Source organism: Pelophylax lessonae (genome assembly GCF_965119305.1).
Source record: "Pelophylax lessonae genome assembly, chromosome: 4".
In the NCBI taxonomy this organism is placed as follows: domain Eukaryota; kingdom Metazoa; phylum Chordata; class Amphibia; order Anura; family Ranidae; genus Pelophylax; species Pelophylax lessonae.
Window position 1 is genome coordinate 577,384,199 of NC_138771.1, and position 25,593 is coordinate 577,409,791.

A 25,593-nucleotide genomic window follows, 5' to 3' on the forward strand; every position below is an offset into this window, starting at 1 on the left:
GGTCCCTCACTCTGGCATTCCCTCCTCTGAAGAGACAATGAGCCTCTACCTCCCTTTTGAAGGTAGCAACTCACACAAAGTTCTCTCAACTGGCCCACTGGCCTAACAGGATCTTCACAAAGTGTCCTTTCAGCAAAGTATCTTTGTAAAGGAATCCTCCTCTTCTGTACTCTTTCTCCTGGCCTGCTGGCCCAAGTTCCTTTGCAAAGTGTCCCTTGACTTGTTCCAGTAAGCGATCCTGGCCGTTGGCCCAAAGGATCTTAATAGAACATTTAGTAAAGATGGCTTCTGATAGCAACTGAAGCATGACACTATGTGACTACTGAAGTCCTCTGAACAGAAAGTCTGTTGTGGGTTAGAGGGTCGGCCCTCTTTTGAAGGTACTACACAGTGGTAGCAGTTCTGCTGATTCCCAATCCCTTTTGCAAGGATAGAAGGGAAATGGGTAACGTTGGAATATTGTTTTTAAAGCAGAGTTCCGGCCTTAAATACCGTTTTTAACTAAAAATACCCCTATAATACTAATCCATCGCCCTTTACAGAACTGCTATTCTCATACTTACAATGTGTACAGTATTGGATTTTAGTCAAAATCTTACTTTTAAAAACACTGTCTGGGCGCGGCCATCTTAGATGTGGGCATCTGAAGCCGCAGTGTAATCTGCTGTGTCCTTCTTCCTGATTCCAGGGAGTGTTCTGGGAGTTCTTCCTGGTTCCAGCTTTCTGGGAGTGATGACAAACAGCTCCCAGGATGCACTGCAAAGGCGGAAGTGATGTCGGTGGCCGTGGCCACAGAGGGGGAGAAGTAGGAAGTACAATCAAAAATGCCCTGAAAATAAGGTAAGGGACCCCTGAAAAAAATTGAAAATGCCCAATTGTTGATCTGCATAGCGAGCACTCCAGGAATCACTAAAGTTGCAAAATAGGGCGGAACTCCTTTTTAACCCCAACAACTTGAACATAACTGAAACTTCGGGCTCTCCAGGTCCTTTTCTTCTCAAACAACTGTTGGGCTAGCCAGCCTTGTAACAGCAATTTCTCTACAGGGATAGGATCCTACACCCTTGGCAATAGTGATTCGGATGAGGGATCCGAACAGCCTTCCCCTCAGAGTCCTGGACACGGACAGACCAAGCCTAGCCTGTTCTGTTTGGGTGGCGAACCTCCACACAGTCTATGTAGATGGCCCGCCCTAAGTTCCAATTCATCTTCACAAAACAAAAGGTAGTCCACAGCTCAGGCCTCTCCTTGTTCCGATACGGTTTGTGGATGTATAGGAGCTCCCAAACCGAATTGTCACACGCCACTGTTCTCTCTTGGCCTCTATCTCCTGCATAATCTCCCTGGGAGTGTAGGGGTAGTTGTACCCATACTCCAAGGCCACTCCAAGGATAAGACGCTGGCATCTTGAGAACCTGGGGAGGGTCTGCCTGTTTCCTCTCCCAGCCAATCAAAATGCGCTCATTGGGATTTTTTTTTTACCATATATATGTAGCAGAATACAAATTGGCCTAAAATGATGAAAAAATTAGATTTTAAATTTTTTTTATTGGTAATGTTATATAGCAGAATGTGAAAAATCGTTTCTTTTTTTTTTTTCAGCAGTGTCGCTCTTTGTTTATAGTGCAAAAAATAAAAATCACACAGGTGATCAAATACCACCAAAATAAAGCTCTATTTGTGAGAAAAAAAGGACATCAATTTTATTTGGGTACAGCGTCGCACGACCGCGCAATTGTCAGGTAAAGTAACGCAGTGCCGAATTACACAAAATAGCCAGGTAATAAGGGGGAAAATCTTCCCCTAAAGAAGCGCCTCTGCTGCACAGGGGTGCTATAATGGCATTGGCACCACACGCGTCATGCGCGTTTCTCAAATGCTTGGCAAATCACGTGTTTTCTGTGCGCTTTTTTGTGTGTTTTGCAAATGCCACGTGTGAAAGGAACACGGGATGGGTAACACAGCACAAGACTTTACTACTACTACTACTACTACTACTGCTGTTATATAATGTACAGGCTTGTAGGAGTTCCCTCATCTCTACAGCTCAGTGAACACCGCCCGCCCGCCATGACACTATGAATGATTGCTTTGTTTATGATTCACCAACAACAGAGCTCAGACAAATCACTTCCCCCACAGCCGCTGCAGGGGGCGCATGAGCGGAACTCTGGGAAAAAGGCGCGGCTTAGGGCTCCCAGCTGATGGGCGGGGCGGAGTTTAGTCATATGATCAGCCAGCAGCAGATCAGCTGACAGAAGTAAAAGAAGAGTGAACCGAAGCTGTGTGAGGACCGATGGGACGGAGGCTGAGCGGTAATCCCGGGGAGCAGCGGATGACACAGACACAGCCATAGCCATGATGGGCTCTCTGAACAGGAGCCGCAGCCTCAGTGATAGCCCGAAGCCTTCATCAGGTAGTAATGTCCTCCCTCCCTTCCTCCCCCACCTGGAGGACTCCCGTAGAGGGATGCTGTGTATGTATGTATGTATGTATGTATGTATGTATGTATATATATATATATATATATATATATATATATATATATATATATATATATATATATATATGTAGGGCACCTGCTGCTCATGGGACTGTTTGCACACAGAGATCAGGACACATTCAGCCCGGGGGTGTTCCTCCACGCAGGGTAAAGTCCCCGACTCTTATTGGAAGCCGCAGGTGACTTTACCACTGTGGGGGCTTTGTGCACCCTCAGACCCCATTCATACTTTGTGATTTGCAATGGTGTGGCAGTCGTTGCAAGACCTGTGTATGCAATGGCACCTCAAATGTGATACAATTCTGCTGTGCAAGCCGCACCTGTAAAAAATAGCATGAAGCCTGTTGACCCCCCCCCCCCCCAAAAAAAAAGCCCAAAAAAAAGCAGCCGGAGTGTTGTTTTTGGGGCGACAAACCCACATAGGGCAGCCTGTTTAAAAGAATGAGCTGTCCCTATTCAACGCACAGAATCGCGTGACAATCGCGCTTTGTGAGATGCCCCCGGCGTCTGTCTGTCCTGAGATGCCCCCCCCCCCCCCGGCGTCTGTCTGTCCTGAGATGCCCCCCCCCGCGTCTGTCTGTCCTGAGATGCCCCCCCCCGCGTCTGTCTGTCCTGAGATGCCCCCCCCCGCGTCTGTCTGTCCTGAGATGCCCCCCCCCGCGTCTGTCTGTCCTGAGATGCCCCCCCCCCGCGTCTGTCTGTCCTGAGATGCCCCCCCCCCCGCGTCTGTCTGTCCTGAGATGCCCCCCCCCCCCGCGTCTGTCTGTCCTGAGATGCCCCCCCCCCCGCGTCTGTCTGTCCTGAGATGCCCCCCCCCCCCGCGTCTGTCTGTCCTGAGATGCCCCCCCCCCCCGCGTCTGTGTGCCCTGAGATGCCCCCCCCCCCCGCGTCTGTGTGCCCTGAGATGCCCCCCCCGCGTCTGTGTGCCCTGAGATGCCCCCCCCCCCCGCGTCTGTGTGCCCTGAGATGCCCCCCCCCCCGCGTCTGTGTGCCCTGAGATGCCCCCCCCGCGTCTGTGTGCCCTGAGATGCCCCCCCCGCGTCTGTGTGCCCTGAGATGCCCCCCCCGCGTCTGTGTGCCCTGAGATGCCCCCCCCGCGTCTGTGTGCCCTGAGATGCCCCCCCGCGTCTGTGTGCCCTGAGATGCCCCCCCCGCGTCTGTGTGCCCTGAGATGCCCCCCCCGCGTCTGTGTGCCCTGAGATGCCCCCCCCCCCGCGTCTGTGTGCCCTGAGATGCCCCCCCCCCGCGTCTGTGTGCCCTGAGATGCCCCCCCCCCGCGTCTGTGTGCCCTGAGATGCCCCCCCCCCGCGTCTGTGTGCCCTGAGATGCCCCCCCCCGCGTCTGTGTGCCCTGAGATGCCCCCCCCCGCGTCTGTGTGCCCTGAGATGCCCCCCCCCGCGTCTGTGTGCCCTGAAATGCCCCCCCCCCCCGCGTCTGCGTGCCCTGAGATGCCCCCCGCGTCCTGCCACACCATGCTGCTTATGTTTTGGGGAAAAAAACTATTTCTGCGCAATAGACCACACTGTCCTCTGCAGATGCACTTGGCAGCTGTTCATTCATTAGTGGTGTGCCCACCCGTGCATCTGCCAAATGTAGGTATGTTTGCAGTCCCCATACAGTTTGGTGTGGTGTGGTTTTTCTTTTTTTTTTTTTTTTTTTACACATTTTGTAGTCCATTGTAATGATTGGGCTGTCAAAAATGCCTCATGTGGGATCGCTCAAAGAATGCAAATGCATGTTTTACTGTGTGACCCGTCCCTTCAGCTGAAGTCCAGAAGGATAACCTTTACCATTGTAGTAGTAGGTCCTTTTAGCCCCCCTAAGGGTTACCGGCTCGTTTTACTAAGGGGGCGCTGAATGTGGTGTCAGACAGGAGAGGCTGACTGGTGAGGAGGAAGGTAAGTACTCCTCTTATTCATTGCTCTCTGGCTGCTGGTGGTCTCCTCTGACACCCCCATGTTGTGGCCGGACCCCCAGCATCCTCCCGTACAATACTGGTCTGCTGAGTCTTTATTGTATGGGGTGATGGCAGAGAACTGAGTCCGGTATGGGGTGATGGCAGAGAACGGAGTCCGGTATGGGGTGATGGCAGAGAGCTGAGTCCGGTATGGGATGATGGCAGAGAACTGAGTCCGGTATGGGATGATGGCAGAGAACTGAGTCCGGTATGGGATGATGGCAGAGAACTGAGTCCGGTATGGGGTGATGGCAGAGAACTGAGTCCGGTATGGGGTGATGGCAGAGAACTGAGTCCGGTATGGGGTGATGGCAGAGAACTGAGTCCGGTATGGGATGATGGCAGAGAACTGAGTCCGGTATGGGGTGATGGCAGAGAACTGAGTCCGGTATGGGGTGATGGCAGAGAACTGAGTCCGGTATGGGGTGATGGCAGAGAACTGAGTCCGGTATGGGGTGATGGCAGAGAACTGAGTCCGGTATGGGGTGATGGCAGAGAACTGAGTCCGGTATGGGGTGATGGCAGAGAACTGAGTCCGGTATGGGGTGATGGCAGAGAGCTGAGTCCGGTATGGGGTGATGGCAGAGAGCTGAGTCCGGTATGGGGTGATGGCAGAGAGCTGAGTCCGGTATGGGGTGATGGCAGAGAGCTGAGTCCGGTATGGGGTGATGGCAGAGAGCTGAGTCCGGTATGGGGTGATGGCAGAGAACTGAGTCCGGTATGGGGTGATGGCAGAGAACTGAGTCCGGTATGGGGTGATGGCAGAGAACTGAGTCCGGTATGGGGTGATGGCAGAGAACTGAGTCCGGTATGGGGTGATGGCAGAGAACTGAGTCCGGTATGGGGTGATGGCAGAGAACTGAGTCCGGTAACAAAGGGTGGAGGATTGGGGGGAAAGTTAGGAAGAGAAGGTAAGCACATCAGCTTATTCATCATCCTCTAGATAAAAACAAGCAGAAATGTATTATTATACGGGATTTATATAGCGCCAACAGTTTATGCAGCACTTTCCAAAAAAAAGGGTGACCGCACAATTTACAATGTAGTTCAATCCAGAAGGAATACGGGGGCCATGCTCATGGAGCTTACAATCTAAAGGGAGGGGGGGGGGGTGGTACAAAGGGTAGTGGCAGCAGGGGATTATCTGATGGAGGGGACTTAAGTACAGATCTTAGGTGAGGTAGGCTTCCCTGAATAAGTGTTTTCAAGGATCACCGAAAGGCGGATATGGTAGAGAGCTGACCAGACATACTGGGGTAGGGAGTTCCAGAGGATAGGAGAGGCTCTGGAGAAGTCTTGTAGGTGAGTGTGGGAGGATGTAACAAGGGAGTTAGAGGACAATTTGGACGATATCTGCAGATGCGGTTGGTGCTGTAGCTAGGGGTGATGTTGTGTGTGGCCTTGTATGTTGTGGTTTAGTATTTTGAATTTTATACGATGGGGGTAGGGGAAGCCAGTGAAGGGATTGGCAGAGAGGGGAAGCGGTCACGGATTGGTTAGTAAGATGTATTAATCTGGCGGCAGCATTCATAATAGGATAGCCTGTGTAAAGGTAGGCCAGTGAGGAGGGAGCTGCGGTAGTCAAGGTGGGAAATAACCAAGCAATGAATAAATTGTTGGGAAGAGACGAATTCTGGAGATGTTACGAAGGATTTAGCCAGTGATTGGATGTGGGGGCTGAAGGAGAGGTCAGAGTCTAGGGTTACACCCAGCACCCTGGCATGTGTGGAAGGACCAATGGTTTTGCCATTGATCTCAATAGTAAAGTTGTGTGGAGGAGAAAATATTACAAGCTCAGTCTTGTATAAAGGTTGAGTTTGAGTAAGTGGTGTGACCTCCATACTGATATGTCCTGGAGTGGGGGAGGGAAAACCACCACAAGAGCAAAATCTCCCACTGACTTTATAACAACTGGCTTTTGTTAAAGGATTCTGGAAAACCAGTATCTGATCAGCTCTGGCAGCCAATGGCTGATCAGTGTGTTCTGGTGGGGGGGGGGGGGGGGGTTGGGGCAAGTCCCCCTGTCAGAACACAAAGGCTCGGGGGGGGGGGGGGGGGGGGTTGCAGCAATAACATTGCTTAAGCTGGTCATCGATGGAAACTCAGCCAGTTTGGCAGGGATTGGCCAAGATTCAAATCATCTATGGACAGGCTGGTTGTACCCAAATCAATCCATCGATTGACTTTGGTACAACCAGCATGTTGAATTTTTAGCATGTGATTATTGCCAGCAGCTAAAGCCGCTAGCTTTAACTGCTTCCCCCCTACCTACTGGTAGAACACTAGCTCTGTGGGAGGGATTCCCACATTGTCACTGTGTCTGATGATGGGGGGGGAGAATGGGGTGATTTTTCTTATCTCCAATCACAGGTTGCAGTAAGTCGCATCATCTATGGCCAGCCTTGGTACTGCAATCTCTTATTTGTGTTCATTCCACCTTGAGTGAAAACAAAAGTTTCTGTGTGTACCCAGCTTTAGTCCCGGTTCACACTACCGTGACTTGTCAGCCTGACAAGTCGCGGTCCATTCAGTGCAATTGGAACCGTTCTAATAGGAGCGACTATTAAGCCCTGTACACACGTACCGATTGTCAATTGTAAATATTCGGCCGACGGCCGATTGTAGGCTTGTTAGTATGATGCTTCCGACAGCTGACAGCGCATTTTCGGCCGAACAGACTCTGTCGTGCAGGCATTAAAATTTTTGTTGGCCAACACCAGAACGGCCGATTGTTCGCCAGTCAGTACAGAATTCGGCCGACAGACAGCAGATTAGCAAGACTGGGCATGCTCAGAGAAGAAAAAACACAAGGAAAGTTTACCATCACATGACATCACTTCTGCAGTCGGCTGTTGTTGGCCGACAAAATTCGTGTGCAGTCTTTTGCAGTTTTCAACAGACACCACAGCCCTGGAAAAAGACGGCCGATCGTTCGGCCGACGATCAGTACGTGTGTACGGGGCTTTAGGCTCCGACTTAGAAAATAGTTCCTGCACTACTTTTGACCGAAGTCGGAGTGACTTGCATTGACTACCATTATGTGAAGTCCGTGCAAGTTGCGTCGAAGTCGTGTCGCCATAGTGTGAACCGACTCTAAGTTGTGGTGTTTTGAATTTTTGCACTCCCAGTTGTACTGCTAATGACAATATTATTACTGTATTTACTATTAGTAAAAAATAAACAATATATTATTAGTGCATATTCATATTTATTGTTAATATGTACAGAAAACTGGGCTGATTCACACCACAATTAATGCGTTCCAGATATTTCTGCATGCATGTTTGTGTTTTTGATGCACATCAATGTGTTTTTAGAGTTGTGTTTTTTTTTTTTTCCACTTTAGCACATGTGCGTTCTGTTGCATTTTGCTGCATTGCAGATGCATTCAATACAGAAAAAATGCAGCATATTCTACTTTTGTTGACTGCATTGGTGTGAACTAGGTCCATTGGAATACATGGAGGACACTGTGTGCATGCGTTTTTGATGCAGATTAAGGCTCCATTCACACCCAATGCATTTTTTTTTATTTTGCCTTTTGCATGAACGCAGGACGGCGGCGGTCAGCCCCTCCTGGAGAAAGTGACGTAGGGGTATGTCACTCGTCCACGAGCCTCTAGGGGGCTCCCGCGTGCCACCCCTGCCCGTTCCCTGACATCCCCGTGCATGTGACCAGCGGCTCCGATGTCCGCCCGTCACTTACGAGCTCCCGCAGGAGAGGGAATAAGGCAGACAGCTGATGTAAACACAGCCGTCTGTCATTCTCCCTTAGATCATGACAGAGGCTATGCGATCCTGCTATGTAGGATCATATGTCTCTGTTATGATCTAACAAGCCACGCCCCTTGACAGTTAGAATCACGCCCCTAGGGACACACTTAACCCCTTGATCACTAATAAAGTTAACCCCTTCCATGCCAGTGTCATTTTTACAGTAACAGTGCATATTGATAGCACTGATTACTGTAGTAATGTCACTGGTCCCCCCAAAAGTGTCAAAAATGTCAGTCAAGTGTCCGATCTCTCCGCCGCAATGTCGCAGTCCCGCAATAAAATTGAAGATCGCCGCCATTACTAGTTAAAAAAAAATAAAATAAATAAATATGACAAATCTTTTCTGTAGTTAGTAGACGCAATAACTTTTGGGCAAACCAATCAAAATACACTTATTGCGTGTTTTTTTTTTTTTCGCTGCAAGTTTTGCACTTTTTAAACTGCCCAACAAATGATTTGCCAAAAAAGGAGAATCTCAAATCGCAGTAAAAAACAAAGTACTTCAGAAAAGTTTAAACGCAAACTGCATAGTTGTGAAAGGAATCTAGAAATGCACTGGACTGCATCTCCTGTGAATCAGCCCTTTAAAGTTTGTGTGATGTGCAAAACAGCAACATGCTATACGCTATTGAATTTCTTCAATGTGTTTTTATTGTTTGCAATAATGTTTTGCACATTATTTATCTAGTAATAACATTTAGAGTCGGTTCACACTGAGGTGATCCGACTTCAGGGGGTGACCTGTGAAGTCACGTGCACCGCGACTTGCAGGGACTTCACATAATGGAAGTCTATGCAAGTCGCTCCCAGGTCTCCCCAAAGTAGTACAGGACCCTTTTTCTAAGTCGGAGCGACTTGTGTCGCTCTTATTAGAACGGGTCCTGTACTACTCAATGGACCGCGACCTACCGCGACTTGTCAGGCTGACAAGTCGCCTGACAAGTCGCGCTAGTCTGAATGGGCTCTTAGTAGGTGGGTGTTGTGCTGTTTAAAGTGTTGTTGTTTTTTTTTTTTTTTTTTTTTTCCATTGTAATACCTGACCCTGTTTTTTTTCATGGCACTGTTTTTTCATGGCATAGTTGTCCTGGGTCTGCTTTCTCTTACTGCAGATGAAGCCCCAAACCCCAGCACCTTCCAAACTCTGTACCGTCACGCCTCCCGATGAGCGCCAAACCCCGCACCTTCCAAACTATGTGCCTTTTGCGCCTCAGATGAAGCCCCAAACCCCTGCACCTTCCAAACTTTGTACCCTCACACCTCCCGGTGAGCGCCAAACCCTGCACTTTCCAAACTATGTGCCTTTTGCGCCTCAGATGAAGCCCCAAATTATGAGCCTTTGCATCTCAGATGAAGCCCCAACCATTGCACTTTTCAAACTCTGTACCTTCACACCTCTGAGCACCAAACCCTGCACCTCATATGAACCCCAAGCCCCTCACCTTTCAAACTCGGTACCTTCACACCTCCTGAAACCCTAAATAATTTGTATGTTATAGAAATGCCAATTAAACAAAAATGTGCACAAAATAGGAGTGGACGTATTTTCAATCAGTTATTAGTATGGTCCTTTTCCAGCGGTTTCTAGTCTGACTTCTTTCCACTTAAATCACATGTTCAAAATGCAGAATTCATAATTTAAAGAGTACAGTGGTTCATTATAGCTGTTATTGGATTAGATGTATAGACATGAGCTAGTTAGCTTAAATATCCCATCAGATCATTGATCATTGATCAAAAGCATGACTTTTCTGATTTAGGATGGTCTTTCTAAGATAAGTGGGACAGGAGATGCAACCTGAGGCTTGGTGAGGTTTTGTAGATTTTTAGGGTTATAGTGGTTCAGAAGATCCCACAAATTTCTCTTGAGGGTTATGTCACAATTGTCATATCTTCCCCTTTTTTTTTTTTCTGTCATTCTTGTTCCCTTTCTGAGTTGCGTGCTGAGTGTGCATGTCCCTTTGGATAATAAACTGATTTTGCCTGCGATGGAAATGTTTCTGTAGGTTGTATGCTTGTCACATCTGCAGTGTGCACTTCTTTACTGTTACCAAGATAATCAGAAGCAAATACAATGCTTCTAAAAACCATAACTCAGCAAATGTGTTCTCATGTCACCTTCCGTATTGATAGCGGAGGTCAGGGAGGGAGATGCGTCACTGGGACATTTATGAACATGACTGACATTTCTTACTTGTGTTGTTTTTGATTTCTTAATTCTGTTGGTTGAACCAGATGGTCTTTTTTGAACTTGACTGACTATGTTGTAGGGTTTAATTTTTCATTTCCATCTCACAGAACTGAGACATCAATGGTGCTGAGAACATTTGTTTGCCATTTCTAAATTATTTACTAATGTATATACATATGCTAGACTCTCCCACTTTTGTGCAATAGTTCTCTCATTCTGTAATATTTCCCCCCTTCATCATTATTATTATTAGCACGACATGGACATTGTTTTCTTAGGTGAGTGTCATAGTTATGTAGACATACACATTTTTTCGTTTGTTAGTTATATGCAGCCTCTGTTGGCTCATGATTGTCCAGCAGAAAACTGGAATGGCCTGTGCCTACAGGTCACCATCTGGCCTTCCAGTGAGGCAGCCTATAAATTATGCATTTTTTATTTTTTTTTATTTTTTCATTTAACCAGCGGGTTGAACAAAAAAAAAACACGGCTCCATTCCCCCCTTCCACATAACTCGATGTTGATGGGGGGGAATCTGTACAACCTCTCAAACTATACTTTCCCGCTCTCTGATCACTACCTTTTTTTTATTAGTTTTACACTCCCTCTCCTCCACCTCCTCTCCCACCAACTGCCTTACAGTTACCCGTAGAAACCTTCGCCATCTCAACCCTTCTCTGCTCTACTCTTCTACCGACCACCTCTGACAAAATTGCACCCCTGTCCTGCACCAACCTAGCCACTTCTGTCTACAACGCTTTCATTTTAGCCTCCCTGGACACACTGGCCCCCCTCACTACACATCGAATCATGCCCCGACCCCTTCAACCTTGGAAAACAGATAACACTAGAAGTCTGAAAAAGCATAGCCGTGCTCTAGAGCACCTATGGTGTAAGACTAGGTCTCAGAAAGATTTCAACCAATATAAATCTGCCCTCCAAAAATACAATTCCAGTCTCCACACTGCCAAGCAGACCTATTTGTTCACTCATTACCAAATTGTCATCCCACCCCCGGCAACACTTGTCTACTTCGTCCTCCACTGCCTCTACCCATTGACTCACTCACTGCCCAGGAGATGGCCAACCACTTCAAACAGAAGATTGATACAATTCGTGAGGAGATCACTGCTGTTCAGATACCTTCCATGCTTCATGCCCACAGGTGCAATCACTACTTCCCTCATTCAACCCCACCACTATAGACGAGGTTGCTAAACTACTTGCTAACGTCCACTTAACCACCTGCCCTCCGGATCCTGTTCCCTCGCAAATGCTACGTTCACCCTCTGGTAGGGCTGCACGATATTGGGGGAAAAAAGAACATTGCGATATTTCGTTTTCAACGATAAATATCGCGATATTTCTCTTTAGTTAATGCATAAAAACAAAAGCTGAACACTTGGTGGAAACATTCAATCAAGAGAGCAACCAGACCCATCTTTTCAAGGGGGATGAAATGGAAAGAGTGAGGACTCACAGTTGTGGTAGGAGCGAGGTAGAAAAGTACAGCCCGACGTGACATCTGTCCCACACTTTCCCTCTGCCGCCCTGGATGCGGAGCTAGTTCTCTTGAAGGAGCAGTGAGCGCGGCACAGCGAACCAATCACGTGGTAGCGGCACAGGGAACCAATCAGATGTGCAGGCACGCGTGATTGGTTAGCTGTGTAGCTGCTTACGGCGCGCTGCTCACCGCTGAACGTGTGGGACGGCTGCCAGCACTGCGAGTCCCTTCTCCCCCCAACTTCTCTCTGCCTAATGGTAAATATCGCGTCTTCGGCGATATGAATATCGCCCACGCGCGCAGAACGATAGTCGATATCACATCGACTATCATTCAGCCCTACCCTCTGGCCCTATTCTAGTGCCCTATAACCCACATCTTCAATCTCTCCCTCTCTTCTGGTATCTTCCCCCAACTCTCTAAAACATGCACTAGTCAGCCCCATACTTAAAAAGCCCTCACTGGACCCAACCAATCTTAACAACCTACGCCCTATTTCCTTGCTCCCCTTTTTATCCAAACTCCTTGAACGTCTGGTCTACAACCGACTGTGCGACCACCTTGCCGAGAATGGCCTTCTTTATTATTATTATTATTATATAGTATTTATATAGCGCCGACAGTTTATGGAGCACTTTACAACTTGAGGGTAGACAGTACAAATACAATACATTTCAATACAGAAGGAATCAGAGGACCCTGCTCGTTAGAGCTTACAATCTAAGAGGGATCCCCCTTCAGTCTGAATTTCGGCCTCAACACTCCACAGAAACTGCTCTCATAAAATTAACAAACAATCTACTAATGGCCAAAACCAATGGACACTATTCTGTACTCCTATTCCTGGAACTTTCTGCTGCCTTTGATAACGGTTGACCACCACCCCCTCCTCCTCCTTCAAAAAAAGCCTTTGGTCTCCGTGACTGTACTCATCGAACTGGTTCTCTTCCTACTTATCCAACCACACTTTTAGCATTACTTACAATTCTACTTCCTCCTCTCCCTTTTCTCTGTTGGGGTCCCCCAAGGTTCTGTTCTTGGACCTCCTCCTATTTTCAATCTACACCTCCTCTCTGGGTCAGCTGATAGCCTCTCACGGCTTCCAATACCATCTCTATGCTGACGATACCCAAATCTATTTATCCACCCCTCAGCTCTCTCCCTCAGTCTCCTCACGTATCACTAATTTACTATAGGATATATCAGTCTGGATGTCACACCACTTCCTCAAACTCAATCTATCCAAAACCAAACTTCTATTTTTTCCTCCACCAACGCGCCCCTTCTCCCGATCTCTCTGTCAATATTGATGGCACAACTATCAGCCCAACCCCGCATGCCAAGGTCCTAGGTGTTGTCCTGGACTCTGAACTCTCCTTCAAGCCCCACATCCAAGCACTGTCCAAATCTTCCGCTTCAACCTCTGCAACATCTCCAAAATACGCCCCTTTCTAACCAATGACGCAACAAAGCTAGTTCACTCCCTGGTTATCTCGCGCCTCGGCTACTGCTATTCCCTTCTCATTGGCATACCTCTACATAGGCTATCCCCCCTTCAATCCATCATGAATGCTGCTGCCAGACTCATCCACCTTACCAATCGCTCAGTGTCCGCTGCTCCTCTCTGTCAAGCCCTCCACTGGCTTCCGCTCACCCGACAAATTAAATTCAAAATACTAACATCATCTTACAAAGCCGCCCCCAGCTACATCACTAGCCTAGTCTCAAAATACCAACCTTATCGCTCTCTTCGTTCCTCTCAAAACCTCCTGCTCTCTAGCTCCTTCGTCACCACCTCCCATGCTCACCTCCAGGACTTTTCCAGAGCCTCTCCAATCCTATGGAACTCCTTACCCCAATCTGTCGGATTATGTCCTACTCTATTAGCTTTTAGACAATCCCTGAAAACCCTCCTCTTCAGAGAAGCCTATCATACTCACACCTAACAACTATACTTCCATTTTTTTTTTTCATCACCTCCTCCACAGTTATTGCCTGCTGAGGCATTGTTTTCTGATAGCAGGGAGATTTTGCCCACAGTCAGAATACATTGATCAGTGCTGGTGACTATATAGCCAGCGGCACTGATCACTTGGGAAAATCCCAACAGGGTGGATGTACAGAAGTCAATTAGTATATAAACTTCTCTATAACCATCCTACTTGTACATGGATCAGAATTCAGGCGGTCCCTGCTGAGCTAGGAAGTTTCAGTCAAGGTATAGCTGGCTTATGAATGCAGCTGGCATCTGACAAACACAGAAGGGTGCAAGTTGGTAGCTGCCATTCACTTTATTGGGACAGCTGGTGATGTGGCTGCCCCTGCCACCAGCTGTCAGCTTGGTAAAATTGGACCTTATACCGATTCCCATTTCTTGGAGCCCTAGCTCAGGCTAGCATACCATATACATGTTTGGGGCCCTCTCGGTCATAGGCAGGAATACCTACCTTTTGCTATATACTTAACCTCCTTGTATACATCCCAAAAATGACGACTCACCCGTGACTCGGTGTGTCTCCTCTCCACCAACATTCATATTTGCATCACACTCACTGGACGATATTGACCCCCATTACAGGTAGTCCAAACCAGCATGAATAGAAATTCTCACTTGATAAATCCGGGAGAGCCGGTTAATGGCGATATTCCTGTATGCCTAAATGCTCATGGTGACCCATGTAGAGGTAAAAGAGAGAGAAGCATCTCGTAGTGCAGTCGGTTCAAGTATATTTTTTTTAAAAAGGGTAACACATACAATTGGTGGTTGTTCTCAAGCATGATCATAAACCAAGGAACGCCGCAATGCATTCCAGGAAGCAGAAGTGGCGTGTCACGTATAGTCCCACCCAAACTAAACGTGACACGCCACTTCCGCTTCATGGAATGCATTGCAGCGTCCCCTGGTTTGAGTCCCTGAGCCCCTGAAGGCTCTGAAGAAAGTCGGTCCTTCAAAACACGTTATCTGGTTGGGTCCTGGACATGGCCCCTTCCCTCTGTTAGAGGTCGCAGTCATTCACAAGTGTACAGCCACTTAGGTGGCCTAATGAGCCTTTACTATTTTGCTGTTTGTGAGTAGGCCCCTATGTTTTTATCATTGTTTCTAATACATTGGATAATGCACTAGGCCAATGCACCCTCTTTTTTTTTTTTTTTTTTTTTTTTTTCTCTTTTTCAACCGTATATGCTAGCCAATCCGCTTCTAACTTCAGCTTGTTAAACTATGACAAAAGAAAACTGGAAGGTAATTGGTTTCTATGCAGAGCTGCACCAGATTTAGCACTCTCCTGTTTTAATAAGCCAACCCCTTTTAATGTTTATCGTGTGTTCTGTCCAGTATACAATACAGAATAGCAGTATATCCAATCATCCTCCTAACTGCCTTTCTGTTATAATATACAGAAATATTGCTTGGACAAACCCGATCTGAAATAATGCATATGTCTGTTCCAGGTAAGGGGCACTATAGGGTTTATTTACTAACCGCATATAGGCTGTTCAAGGGAAATTATACACTGCATGGGGAATTTCCCCAAGAGCTCAGTGAATGTGGTGAAATTTCAGCTGGCATAGAATATCTCATCACAAGCAAGGAACAGGAAAAAAAACAGCATTTTTAATTGCAGGTGATTGAATGATGGAAGTCAACAGAGCTTCACCTCATTTACTAAGCTCTGGGAAGAAATACCTTGGAAAGTGCATAGTCTATTTGCCTTTAACAAATCAACTCCGAGGTTAAACTTGACGACAAACACTTTTTCGGAATAAGTAGTAGTATTGGCACTCCTCTAGAAGTTTGTTTTGGTATTCTATATCTTGTTTTTTTGCTTTATATCTATTCTACCTTTTTGCTTGCAGCTGAACGCCAGCGCCTCTTGTCACCTTCTCCATATTATGGCACTGCGATGTGTGACAGGGTCAGTCCGGAGGAAGTCCAGCTTCGACGTCGGCTGAAATATTTCTTCATGAGTCCGTGTGATAAATTCAGAGCCAAGGGAAGGAAACCCTACAAATTGGCCCTGCAACTTATCAAGATCTTTATGGTCACTGTGCAGGTACTGTACTAACTGGTATTGCTTTACTAAAATAACTGGGATTAGGTGTCAAAGACCCCAGTGCCATTCCAAAAATAAATAAACTTTGATATGCAAAAATGTACAGCGTGATTGTCTCTTCCCATCCTCCTTCTCCTCCTAGAATACAATGATCAGTGCTACTGACTATAGCCAGCACTGATTATTTGTGAAAAACCCGACAGGCTAGTTGTACAAAAGTCTAAAAAGGGGGAATTGACATTCCACTTTAATTAATTATGTCCTGCTCTGTCTTCTTACTGCTGCTGGTTACTGCCATTGTGGATTTGGGAGCCAGAGTAATCACAGCCAGCTCCGACATGGTGGGGCTGATCCTGCATCCTCCTGGGATGTGAAACGTGTCTCAGGAGGATTTGGGCCGGTGAAAATTGAAGTGGGATCGAGTACCTAGCAAAAAAAGGGACCTGCTCCCAGCCAAAAAAAAGTGTTGGGGAAGAGATGGGGGTGGGGGGAGATTAAATGACACTGAAACATCGAAGTGAAGGTCTGCTTTAGATACGGGTGTTCAATTTCTAATGCCATACAATATAAAGCGTTTTTCTTCAGTCATCACTGTCTGATAGGCTAGCAATAGTAAGCCAGAAGCAGAGCCTACATTTAGAATTTGACTAGAGAAACTCTCTTGTACAAAAATTAAAAATGTTTATGTAAAAATTTAGCCATGGCATTAATATCAAAATCATGCTGCATAGCAGACAACAACTTTACTTGTAGCATTCCTGCCCTCATTAGCGGCTGCAGATCCCCAAAGATCCTCCTAAAATATTGGCTTTCTGGAAGCCTGTATTTGCATATGGTATGGCAGCCCCTTCATCCACATTAGTGTCACATTACTTGGTGCTGGCAGTTGACTTGAGCATTGAACTATGCATTTGTAGGAGGCCGAGGAAGACTCAAGTCTCATACCCAGAGGCCCCCTTATTTTTCTGCAGGAGTGGACCAGGACATTGGATAAGTTTAATACAATGGAAGGTGTCTTTTGGTTTTAAAGGAGCAGCACAGCCAAAGTTCGTTTGGCTGTACTACTCCTGTGGATTACAGGAGTGCAGTTAAAAAAGGTGCTACTGATTTTTAAGGCCCTGCTGTATTTACGGAAATGTTTATTAAAACAATATTTTCGCTAAAAATACAATAAAATCATTATTAGCAGTTAAAAAAAAAAACAGCAAATTTTACAAAATTTCCTGCTAAATATAAAAGCTTAACCTGTATTGAGTTAATAATTAACCAATATTTTATAATTTTTGCACCTTTTTTTGCAAAATGATGAAAATCGCAAATGATGAAAATACATATACAAAAATGTAAATATCCAAGTTTCTCTAAAAACCTGGAGTTTTTCATCTTTTACTTGCAGCTTTCAGAGTTTCTAAAAGACCTCCCCAACCATATATTTTCTGAAAGCACATGACCAACCAGTAGAATGGGGGGGGGGGGGGAGTGCTACAGATTTTAAATATTTGCGCAAATTTTTATCCAAAAATGTATTAAAATCATTTATTTGCTGATACAACACAGCAGATTTTGCAAAATTGAGTTTAGATACTGCGAACCCCCCCCCCCCCCTCCTCCATGCTACTGATTGCCCCTGAAGTCTAATCCATTTTTTGGATCGTTCTTCAGTGGCTACTGGCAGGCTGTGTGGAAGCAATGCAATGCCTCCTCACTGCCTGTTTTAACCCAATTTTTACCAAAAAATTCGCTGCATGCATTGCATGAGGTTGTGAGGCGTTTGTGGCATTTCCCTGTTGACATTTCCTTGTTGACATAAGTGTAGCGTTCGGCGGAGTTGGGTCAACTTTACTGCGGGCATGAAGCATCATGGCATCAGCACCCTGTCCAATGCCTTTTTCAGCTTAAAGTGGGGGGGGGGGCAAAAATGAGCAGTTGAGCTGTGTTTTTGCCGCCTGCCAAATGCCCCTCCTTAAGCAGCAATAAACATTGGACAGGGTGCTGATGCCGTGATGCTTCCCGCCCGTGGCAGATTGACCCAACTTGTAGCGATGCCATCAGCCGTACACCGTTTACTTTGTGTCACTGATGAAAGGATACAGGAGCAATTGGTACTGATCGATGACCGTATTCTGTCAGGAAAGTAAGGAGGCTGGAAAAGCCATGTTTACCAGTCCCCCTCTCCATCCTGCCAGATCTGAACGTAGCTGTAGCCTGGAAGGAGGAGGAAGAGCCGGGGCACAGCGGGAAGCTGCGGCTCACTGAAGAGGGTCATAAATCTGGGGGTGGGGGTAAATAAACCGGTTTACCAGCCCCCTCTCTGCCCTCTATCCTGACAGATCTGTCAGTGCTGCAGCCGGTGGGAGGGGGTTGGGGGGGGGGGGGGACGAGGAAAAAAACGGCTAGAAGCTTCATGGACATGGGGGCACTAGGGGGGGGGGGGGGTTCGGAAAGCCAAGGGGTATTAGGAAAAAAAAAATCCCTCTGTGTCTGCCCTGCAGCATGGAAAGCCAACAGGAGGGAGGCCTGGCAGCTGCAGTGGGATCCGGTTTGTGGGGGGGAGGGGGGAGGGGGGGGGCGTCAATCAGAGTAAGAGGGTGAAGTGGCAGGTAAGGGGAGTAGAGTTAGAGGGGGTTAAAAGGGTAATTTAGATAACCGCAAAGGAAGGTGAAAGGGGGTGGGGGTAAATAGTTTCAGGTAAATGGCGCTGATCAGTAGTGGCTCATCAGCCACTGATTAGAGCGATCAGTTTGTTCAGCAGCTTTGGCTGAACAATTCGAATATGAGTTTATGGTCGCTGAAGTGACCATGCGCTTATAACAGAGGAGGAATGTTGGTCTGTACAGTGTACGGACCTGGCCAGCTAGAAGCAGTGCTGTAGGGCCGTACAGACTTGGCAGTGAAAGGGTTAAGGGAATCCCTTGGACATATTTTCTCTATATTACTTTTCTGGGGACAACCCAAAATTTGGGATTGTCTTTTCCTTTCAATGATAAACAAGACAAATCGAGAGGGTGACTCTCCCTAATGTGGGTACAGGTGGCGATAAAAACGGACAGGTGTTGTAATCCCCCTCCTCACTCTATCCAAAACTAAAGAAAAAGTTTTGCCTTTAGTTAGATTTTAAGCACTTCTCTATAACAAGGTATATATATATATATATATATATATATATATATATATATATATATATATATATATATATATATATATATATATATATATATATTCTAATAAACAAAGTTTTTATAATGGCACTTTAATAGAATGTGTTTTTAGTATGCGGAGCCAGTTTTTTTGATTTAGCTAGGTGTCTATATATGCTGACATGGCAAAAATAACTTTCCCTTCGTAGACCTTTTTAAAAGCAGCTTGCAGCTGGTGATAAGAGTGCTTGTGCTCCACCCTGACACCTCTTGGCAATGTCTGAGTGTACAAAAATTTTTTATTAACAATTATTTAAATCTTGTCACATGTGACCATACATTTACTTCTCTGTCTATTGCAGCTAATCCTGTTTGGCCTCAGTAACCAGATGGTAGTGCAGTTTAAGGAGGAGAACACAGTGGCTTTCAAGCATCTTTTCCTAAAGGGCTACACAGATGATTCAGATAAAACCTTTGCTGTCTACACCCAGGATGATGTGTATGAGTATCTGAACTATGCCGTTGAGCAGGTTAGAATGACCGATGAATTGCATTGTCATAGGAGGTGCCAAAAATTCCATAGTTGTCTGCTGCAAATGTAAATACAAACCTGAAACCCACCATAAGGGGCATAACTAACCGTTAAGATGTGTTCCTTGTGTTAACTCTTGTTTTAGGACAAATCTTAATCTTTCCTACTCCTCTGCCCTGGTGCAGTAGGGGTTATTACAGCTGAAGGGCTGTCAGATTTGGTGTATGACACAAGATCTGTGAATGAAGGGGGTACAGAAATCAATCATCTGCCTGTCCCCTTCCTTTGTCATTTATGTTTGCTGTAGTATACAGCTTCTATGAATGGCAAATCGGGCAGGAAAGTGCAGGCATAGTCAAGATCTCTTCATGAGAGCGTCTAACAGCCCTTTTGCTGTATTGCACCCCACTGCAGCCGAAGATTGGGGGGGGGTTGCAGGCAATGTTCCCCCTAAAGTGCGCGCATGCGCGGACGCGCAGTGAAATTTTTGGTCCCGCGCAAGCAGCTATGTAGACCGCGCACCTATTTAGACAGCACAGAAGTGGCGGCTGGGGAGCAGAGCGTGCGCCCCGAGAGCACGCCCATTGTGTGACAATAGCGAATGAAAATTCGCTATTGTCACACGGATCCTTCTCCTGGCCAATCAGGGAGCGGGTCCTCCCGCTTCCTCATTGGCCGAAAGGCCAACTTCATGCCATTGGCCGAGGAGGAGGCGCCGGGACTCGGGAGGACGGAGACGTGGGAAGCCGGGGACTGAAGAGTGACCGGACCGTCCTTGAGGTAAGTGCACTGGGGGGGGGGGGGTGCTCGCGGGGGCCAAGTCACTCATGGCTGGTGGTCAAACACCAGAAGAACCAACTCGTCCAGGAGGCATCGCTGGAAGTGCTGGGGAGAGCGGAGGATCGCTGCCATCATACCCAGGGAAATCCGAGCTCTCGCTTAGAACGTCCTACTCACTCCATGCAGGTCAGGCAATGCCACGCCCCCCTCATCTTTTTACAGTACTGTAATGTAGCCCAATTAATATTATTTTAAACAAAAACAGTTCCACAATAGACGAGGTAGCCTACCCCTATTAAGGGGCCAGATGGCATTTCATGTTGTGACTTGTAGTTCCACAATAGCTGAGGTTCCCTTCCCCTAGTATAGGGCTAGCTGGCAAGTCATGCTGTGACATGTAGTTCCACAATAGCTGAGGAAGCCTCCCCCTAGTATAGGACCAGCTGGCAGGTAATGCTGTGATTTTTAGTTCCACAACAGCCTAGGTAGCCTGCCCCTGATAAAGGGCCAGCTGGCAGGTTAAGCTGTGACTTGTAGTTCTACAATAAATGAGGCTGCCTACCCTAAGTATGGGGCCAGCTGGTAAGTCATGCTGTGACTTGTACTTCCATAATGGCTGACGTAGCCTACCCCTGTATAGGACCAGCTGGTAGGTTATGCTGTGACCTGTAGTTCCACAATGGCTGAGGTAGCCCATCCCTGCTATAGGACCAGCTGGCATGCTGTGACTTGTAGTTCCATGGCAGTGGGCTAGTCCAGCAATGAGTGTCACCTATTGAACATTTATTATTACTATTACCTTTAGACTGAGCAATTTCATCAAAAATCTTATATTGTCACAAAAAGTGCATGTTGCCATTTAACTATGGGCTATATAGTTTGATAGAATATTAGTAAATCGTATTAACTGTTCAACCAATTTTACAGTATACTATACTGTAAAATTGGTTGTGAACAGTTAATACGATTTACTAATATTCTATCAAACTATATAGCCCATAGTTAATGGCAACATGCACTTTTTGTGACAATATACAATTTTTGATGAAATTGCTCAGTCTAAAGGTTTGCGCTCAGAAATTTTTTTATTTGCTCAGCACAGTAAAAAATTAGAGGGAACATTGGTTGCAGGACCCAGTGGATTACTACTAAAAGTCAACACAAGGAACACCTCATACTAACAATAATATATGTCCCTTGTGCTGCTTTTTCTGTTTTGTGTTCTCAGCTAAACTTGGGCTTTAATTGACCTTAAAGATGTGACTGCTGCATTTTATAATCTGGAATAACTCCTATGGCAGGCATGCATAATATTTTTTTTGCATATTTAAGTTATGAAATAGAGTATAGCTGAAGACAAATTATGATTTTATTTTTTAATATTTACTTCAAAACTGTAGACTCACTCCCTTGTGTTTTGGCATGGACAGCGTGCAAAAGTGGTATTATATTTGCCTCAGGTGTCTAGTTACTGTCCGTGTTTTTCCCTTTTTTTTTGTTTTATATCTGTTCAGAAAATGTACCTGCATTGGATGACTTGTAAGTAAATTATTGTATATATTTATAAGGGCTTGTTGGGTTTTTCCTTTTCGCCAACAGTACCTCTCCCTTCCTAACCAAACCTTGGCTCGCTACGCCTATGTTCGACCCTTCAATAAATCAGCACTTGCTGTCTGTCAGCAGTATTATCGCAAGGGCCACATTGATCCTGCTAATGACACCTTCAATATTGATCCAAAAGTCGTTACAGGTAAAGGTGTTTTTTATTTTATTTTATTTTTTTTTTTATTTCCATTTTTTTGCCTCTCCCTGGCCTGGTGGTAGGACAATGGGCAAGCAAGTGTAAGGGGCCTTTAATTACACTTGGCAGCTAGTACTAGATGTTAACTGGCTTGCCATGTATACAGTTTTGTGTGACCTGGAGCTCTGAAACCTGGTACTGGTGTCCCTAACCTTTCTGCACTAGCACAGAGAGGAATACAATTTTCTTTGTTTCACAGAAGTTTAGCTTTAACATATGTTGGGGGAAACAACAAAAATACACAGATTAAATAAGGAGCATTGTTGCCTGCCTAATAATTTGTATTCCTGTCTATCCAGTGCTGAGATTAAAGCCACCCAAGGACAGATCAAAATTCAAACCATCTGTGGGAAGGCTGGCTGTACTGAAGTCAATCCATCGGGGGGAGGGGAGGTCTGACCATTGCCGTAGTTTTTACAAGCTTGGACCAGTACTTAACTGCTGCATGCATTTATTTATAGATGGAAACTGCAGGGTATCCCTTGAAATATTATATACTGGTTCCTGGCAGTATCCATCATTTTGAAAGCAAAGTGCAGCCTGACGATTGTGCTGTAACTATACTGTATATGTAGTTTAACGAGTTGTGGACACGGGCATGCTACACATACCTGGAAAAAAAAAACGAATTGAAATACACGGGACAGTTGAAGTATGCCCTGTCCTCATTTCCCTTTTTTTTTTTTTTTTTTTTCTTATTTTTCAGCAATTCTTTGGTGTCAAAATGTTAGGCTAGGTTCATGCCTGTTTGGGTTTTTTTTTTTATTTTCAATTTTTAACATGGTTTTCTATGGTTCCTGTTCATAATGTATCTATGCAGTTTCCTGCAGTGCATTTTTGGAAGAGCAACAAAAAGTGTTGTTTTTTTTTTATTAGTTCTAAAAATTACCCTTTCACCCCCTTCCTTCCGGAATCTTTATTTTTACTACTGATAGAGGTTTTTTTTTTTCCCTCTTATCATTAATAGATTAATATATAATATGAACGCCTTGTTTGTTCTGAAAAAAATCACTAATACTTTATCTTGCATAATGACTAAGTTCTTGGCAAATAAACAGCCCGATGGCCTGTAAGAATTGCTCTGGTCCATAGGGAGTGTACATGGGTGACAGCTGAACTGGCTAAATAGCTCTCTGATACAATTATGGTGCTTTTTTTTTTTTTTTTTTTTTTTTTTTTTCTCCCTCAGATTGTATATACACTGATCCCGGTGACTCCAGTCAGAGCTACAGAAATTTTACCATAAAGTTTCACAAGTAAGTTATAACTCATCAGGCTTTTTCTTAGTCATGAAAAACAGGATTAGCTGCATGAATAACCTTAGCCCAGCATTTGTTCTCCAGTCACAGTTCTGCGGGCCGGTTGGGCAGTAACTAGTGGGAAACCTGGTGGAGTAACAATCCCTAATTGCCACTCTCACCATGCTATTTCATGTGTCTCGGCTGTATCCGTATGTTATCAAGACTTGCCAGAAGACACAACAGCTGACTTTAGCTGGTGAGAGGGCAGGATCCCCTCTCATTCTGGGGCGATGTCAAATGGTGTCGCCCCAGTCTGACCGTGATCACAGATGACGGGGCTCTTTACCTATGTGATTGGCTGTGTCCAATCACAGCTGATCACATGTTAACATGGAAATGCTGGTAATCGGCTCTCCTCGCCTCTCACTGACAGTGTGAGAGAGAGGAAAGCCGATCAGCGGCATCTCCTTGCTGGGGAGATTTGTACAGGTAATCAGGGCACTGATGATCATAAGTGCAGCCCCCAACTTTTCCAATCAGTGACGCCTATTAGTGCCTCATCAATGCTGCCTCAGTGAAGGAGAATTACAAAAAAATTCTGACAAATTAAAAAAAAGGGTTTTTTGCCAAAAAAAAACAGCGGTGACTACCACCAAAGAAAGCGCTATTTATGTGAAAAAAAAATTATAAAAATGTCATTTGGGTACAGTGTTGCATGACTGCACAATTATTGTGTGACAGCACTGTAAATTGGCCTGGGCAGGAAGGGGGTAAACGTGTCCGTTATTGAAGCTGTTAAAGAAGACCTAACTTATGGCACTTTTCCACTGCAAGTACCGGCTCAGCTCCACTCGGCACTGCTTGGCCCAGCTCGGCTCAGTTTGCTTTTCCACTGCGTAGTACGAGTCGGCACGTTTCAGCACTGTATAGGATACTATAGGCTCTACTTGGTTTGCCTTTCCACTAAAGTAGTAAGTGGGTGGGATTACAACGATTCTGTGACCAATCAGGGGCTAGTAGTGACAAACAATCAAGGCTGCATGCAAAGGATTGTGGGATATGGTATAGGTACGGCCCGCTTGGATCCCCAATCGAGGTGGCACTGTTTAAACGAGCCGTACCATGTAGTGGAAAAGCACCGCTGTACCGAACCGTTCTAACTCGTACCATGGAGTGGAAAAGCGCCATTAGTGTGTATAGATCCTAAAACTCCCCCCCCCCCCCCCATTGGATGCAATTAACCAACTACCAGATAATAGTAAACTGCCATTTTTTGCAAGCATTTATTTCATTTCATGTAACATGCACTGGTGTTAGAAAAATTTTGATTTTTGACTTACCGTAGAATCTATTTCTCTGATCATTGACACACAGCTCCTTATCTTCTTGACCATTGGGTTATACTGCCCCCTACAGGAGTAGGACACCAGGAAAAAGCTTGACTACGCCTATGGGACAGTCCCAGTGGGGGTATACTCCCACTCTCAGCTATAGACTCCCGTGTTTTTTTTTTTTTTTTCTGCTTAGTCAGGGGAGGGGGGCTTGTTGGAGTTGCTGCTGACCAGGTTTTTTCTGGTGCGCAGCAGGGGGTTGAGCAGGGTTCTTTACCACCCCAGGGGTTGGTGAATAGGGCAGGGTTTTCCTCTGGGCTCCCTGCTGCAGTTGTTGGCCTGGGGGAGCGGATGGTTTAGCACCCACGGGTCCTCGCCTCACGCAGGTGAGGGTTGCTGAAGCCACTACTCTCCGTTTTTTGGGCATCCGTCCTCCCCTCCGCTGCTCCTGTGTGGTCGCCTCCGCTGGGGCTCGCGCCCAAGCGACTGGGCGTCCGCAAAAGTTTAGGCCATGGCTTGCAGACTACTAAGCCATGCGTCAACTTGGCACCTGCCTTGGAAGAGTGGCGCTGTGAGGGCGGTATATTTTTTAATGGCAGCCATGCTGCCATTATTGTGCAGGACACCTGCCCCTTTTTAGTGCTGCAGGACCATCAGGGTACCCTGCCTGCGTGTCCGCTATGGCGGATGGCTCCCTTTTTGGGGGCCATTTCCTATTATGCGGGGCTCGGAGGGCAACCCCCCCCCCTTGTTTTTTTGCAGATTCCAGTAGGTGGTCCATTTGTGGGCC

General features: G+C 46.1%; 1 protein-coding gene across 2 annotated transcripts in view; it reads left to right on the forward strand.

The window, feature by feature from the left end:
- Positions 1 to 2,242: 2,242 nt before the first annotated feature.
- The window catches only part of MCOLN1 (mucolipin TRP cation channel 1), a 44,602-nt gene continuing 21,251 nt past the window's right edge, over positions 2,243 to 25,593 (forward strand). Inside the window, exons 1-5 of one of the 2 annotated variants that reach the window (XM_082253402.1) lie at positions 2,243 to 2,419; positions 15,785 to 15,981; positions 19,481 to 19,648; positions 22,030 to 22,180; positions 23,421 to 23,487. In XM_082253402.1, coding sequence (XP_082109528.1) covers positions 2,359 to 2,419; positions 15,785 to 15,981; positions 19,481 to 19,648; positions 22,030 to 22,180; positions 23,421 to 23,487 — 644 coding nt within the window. In that variant the 5' untranslated portion in view covers positions 2,243 to 2,358. The remainder of the gene's footprint in view (positions 2,420 to 15,784; positions 15,982 to 19,480; positions 19,649 to 22,029; positions 22,181 to 23,420; positions 23,488 to 25,593) is intronic. The other variant, XM_082253403.1, reaches the window with a different exon arrangement.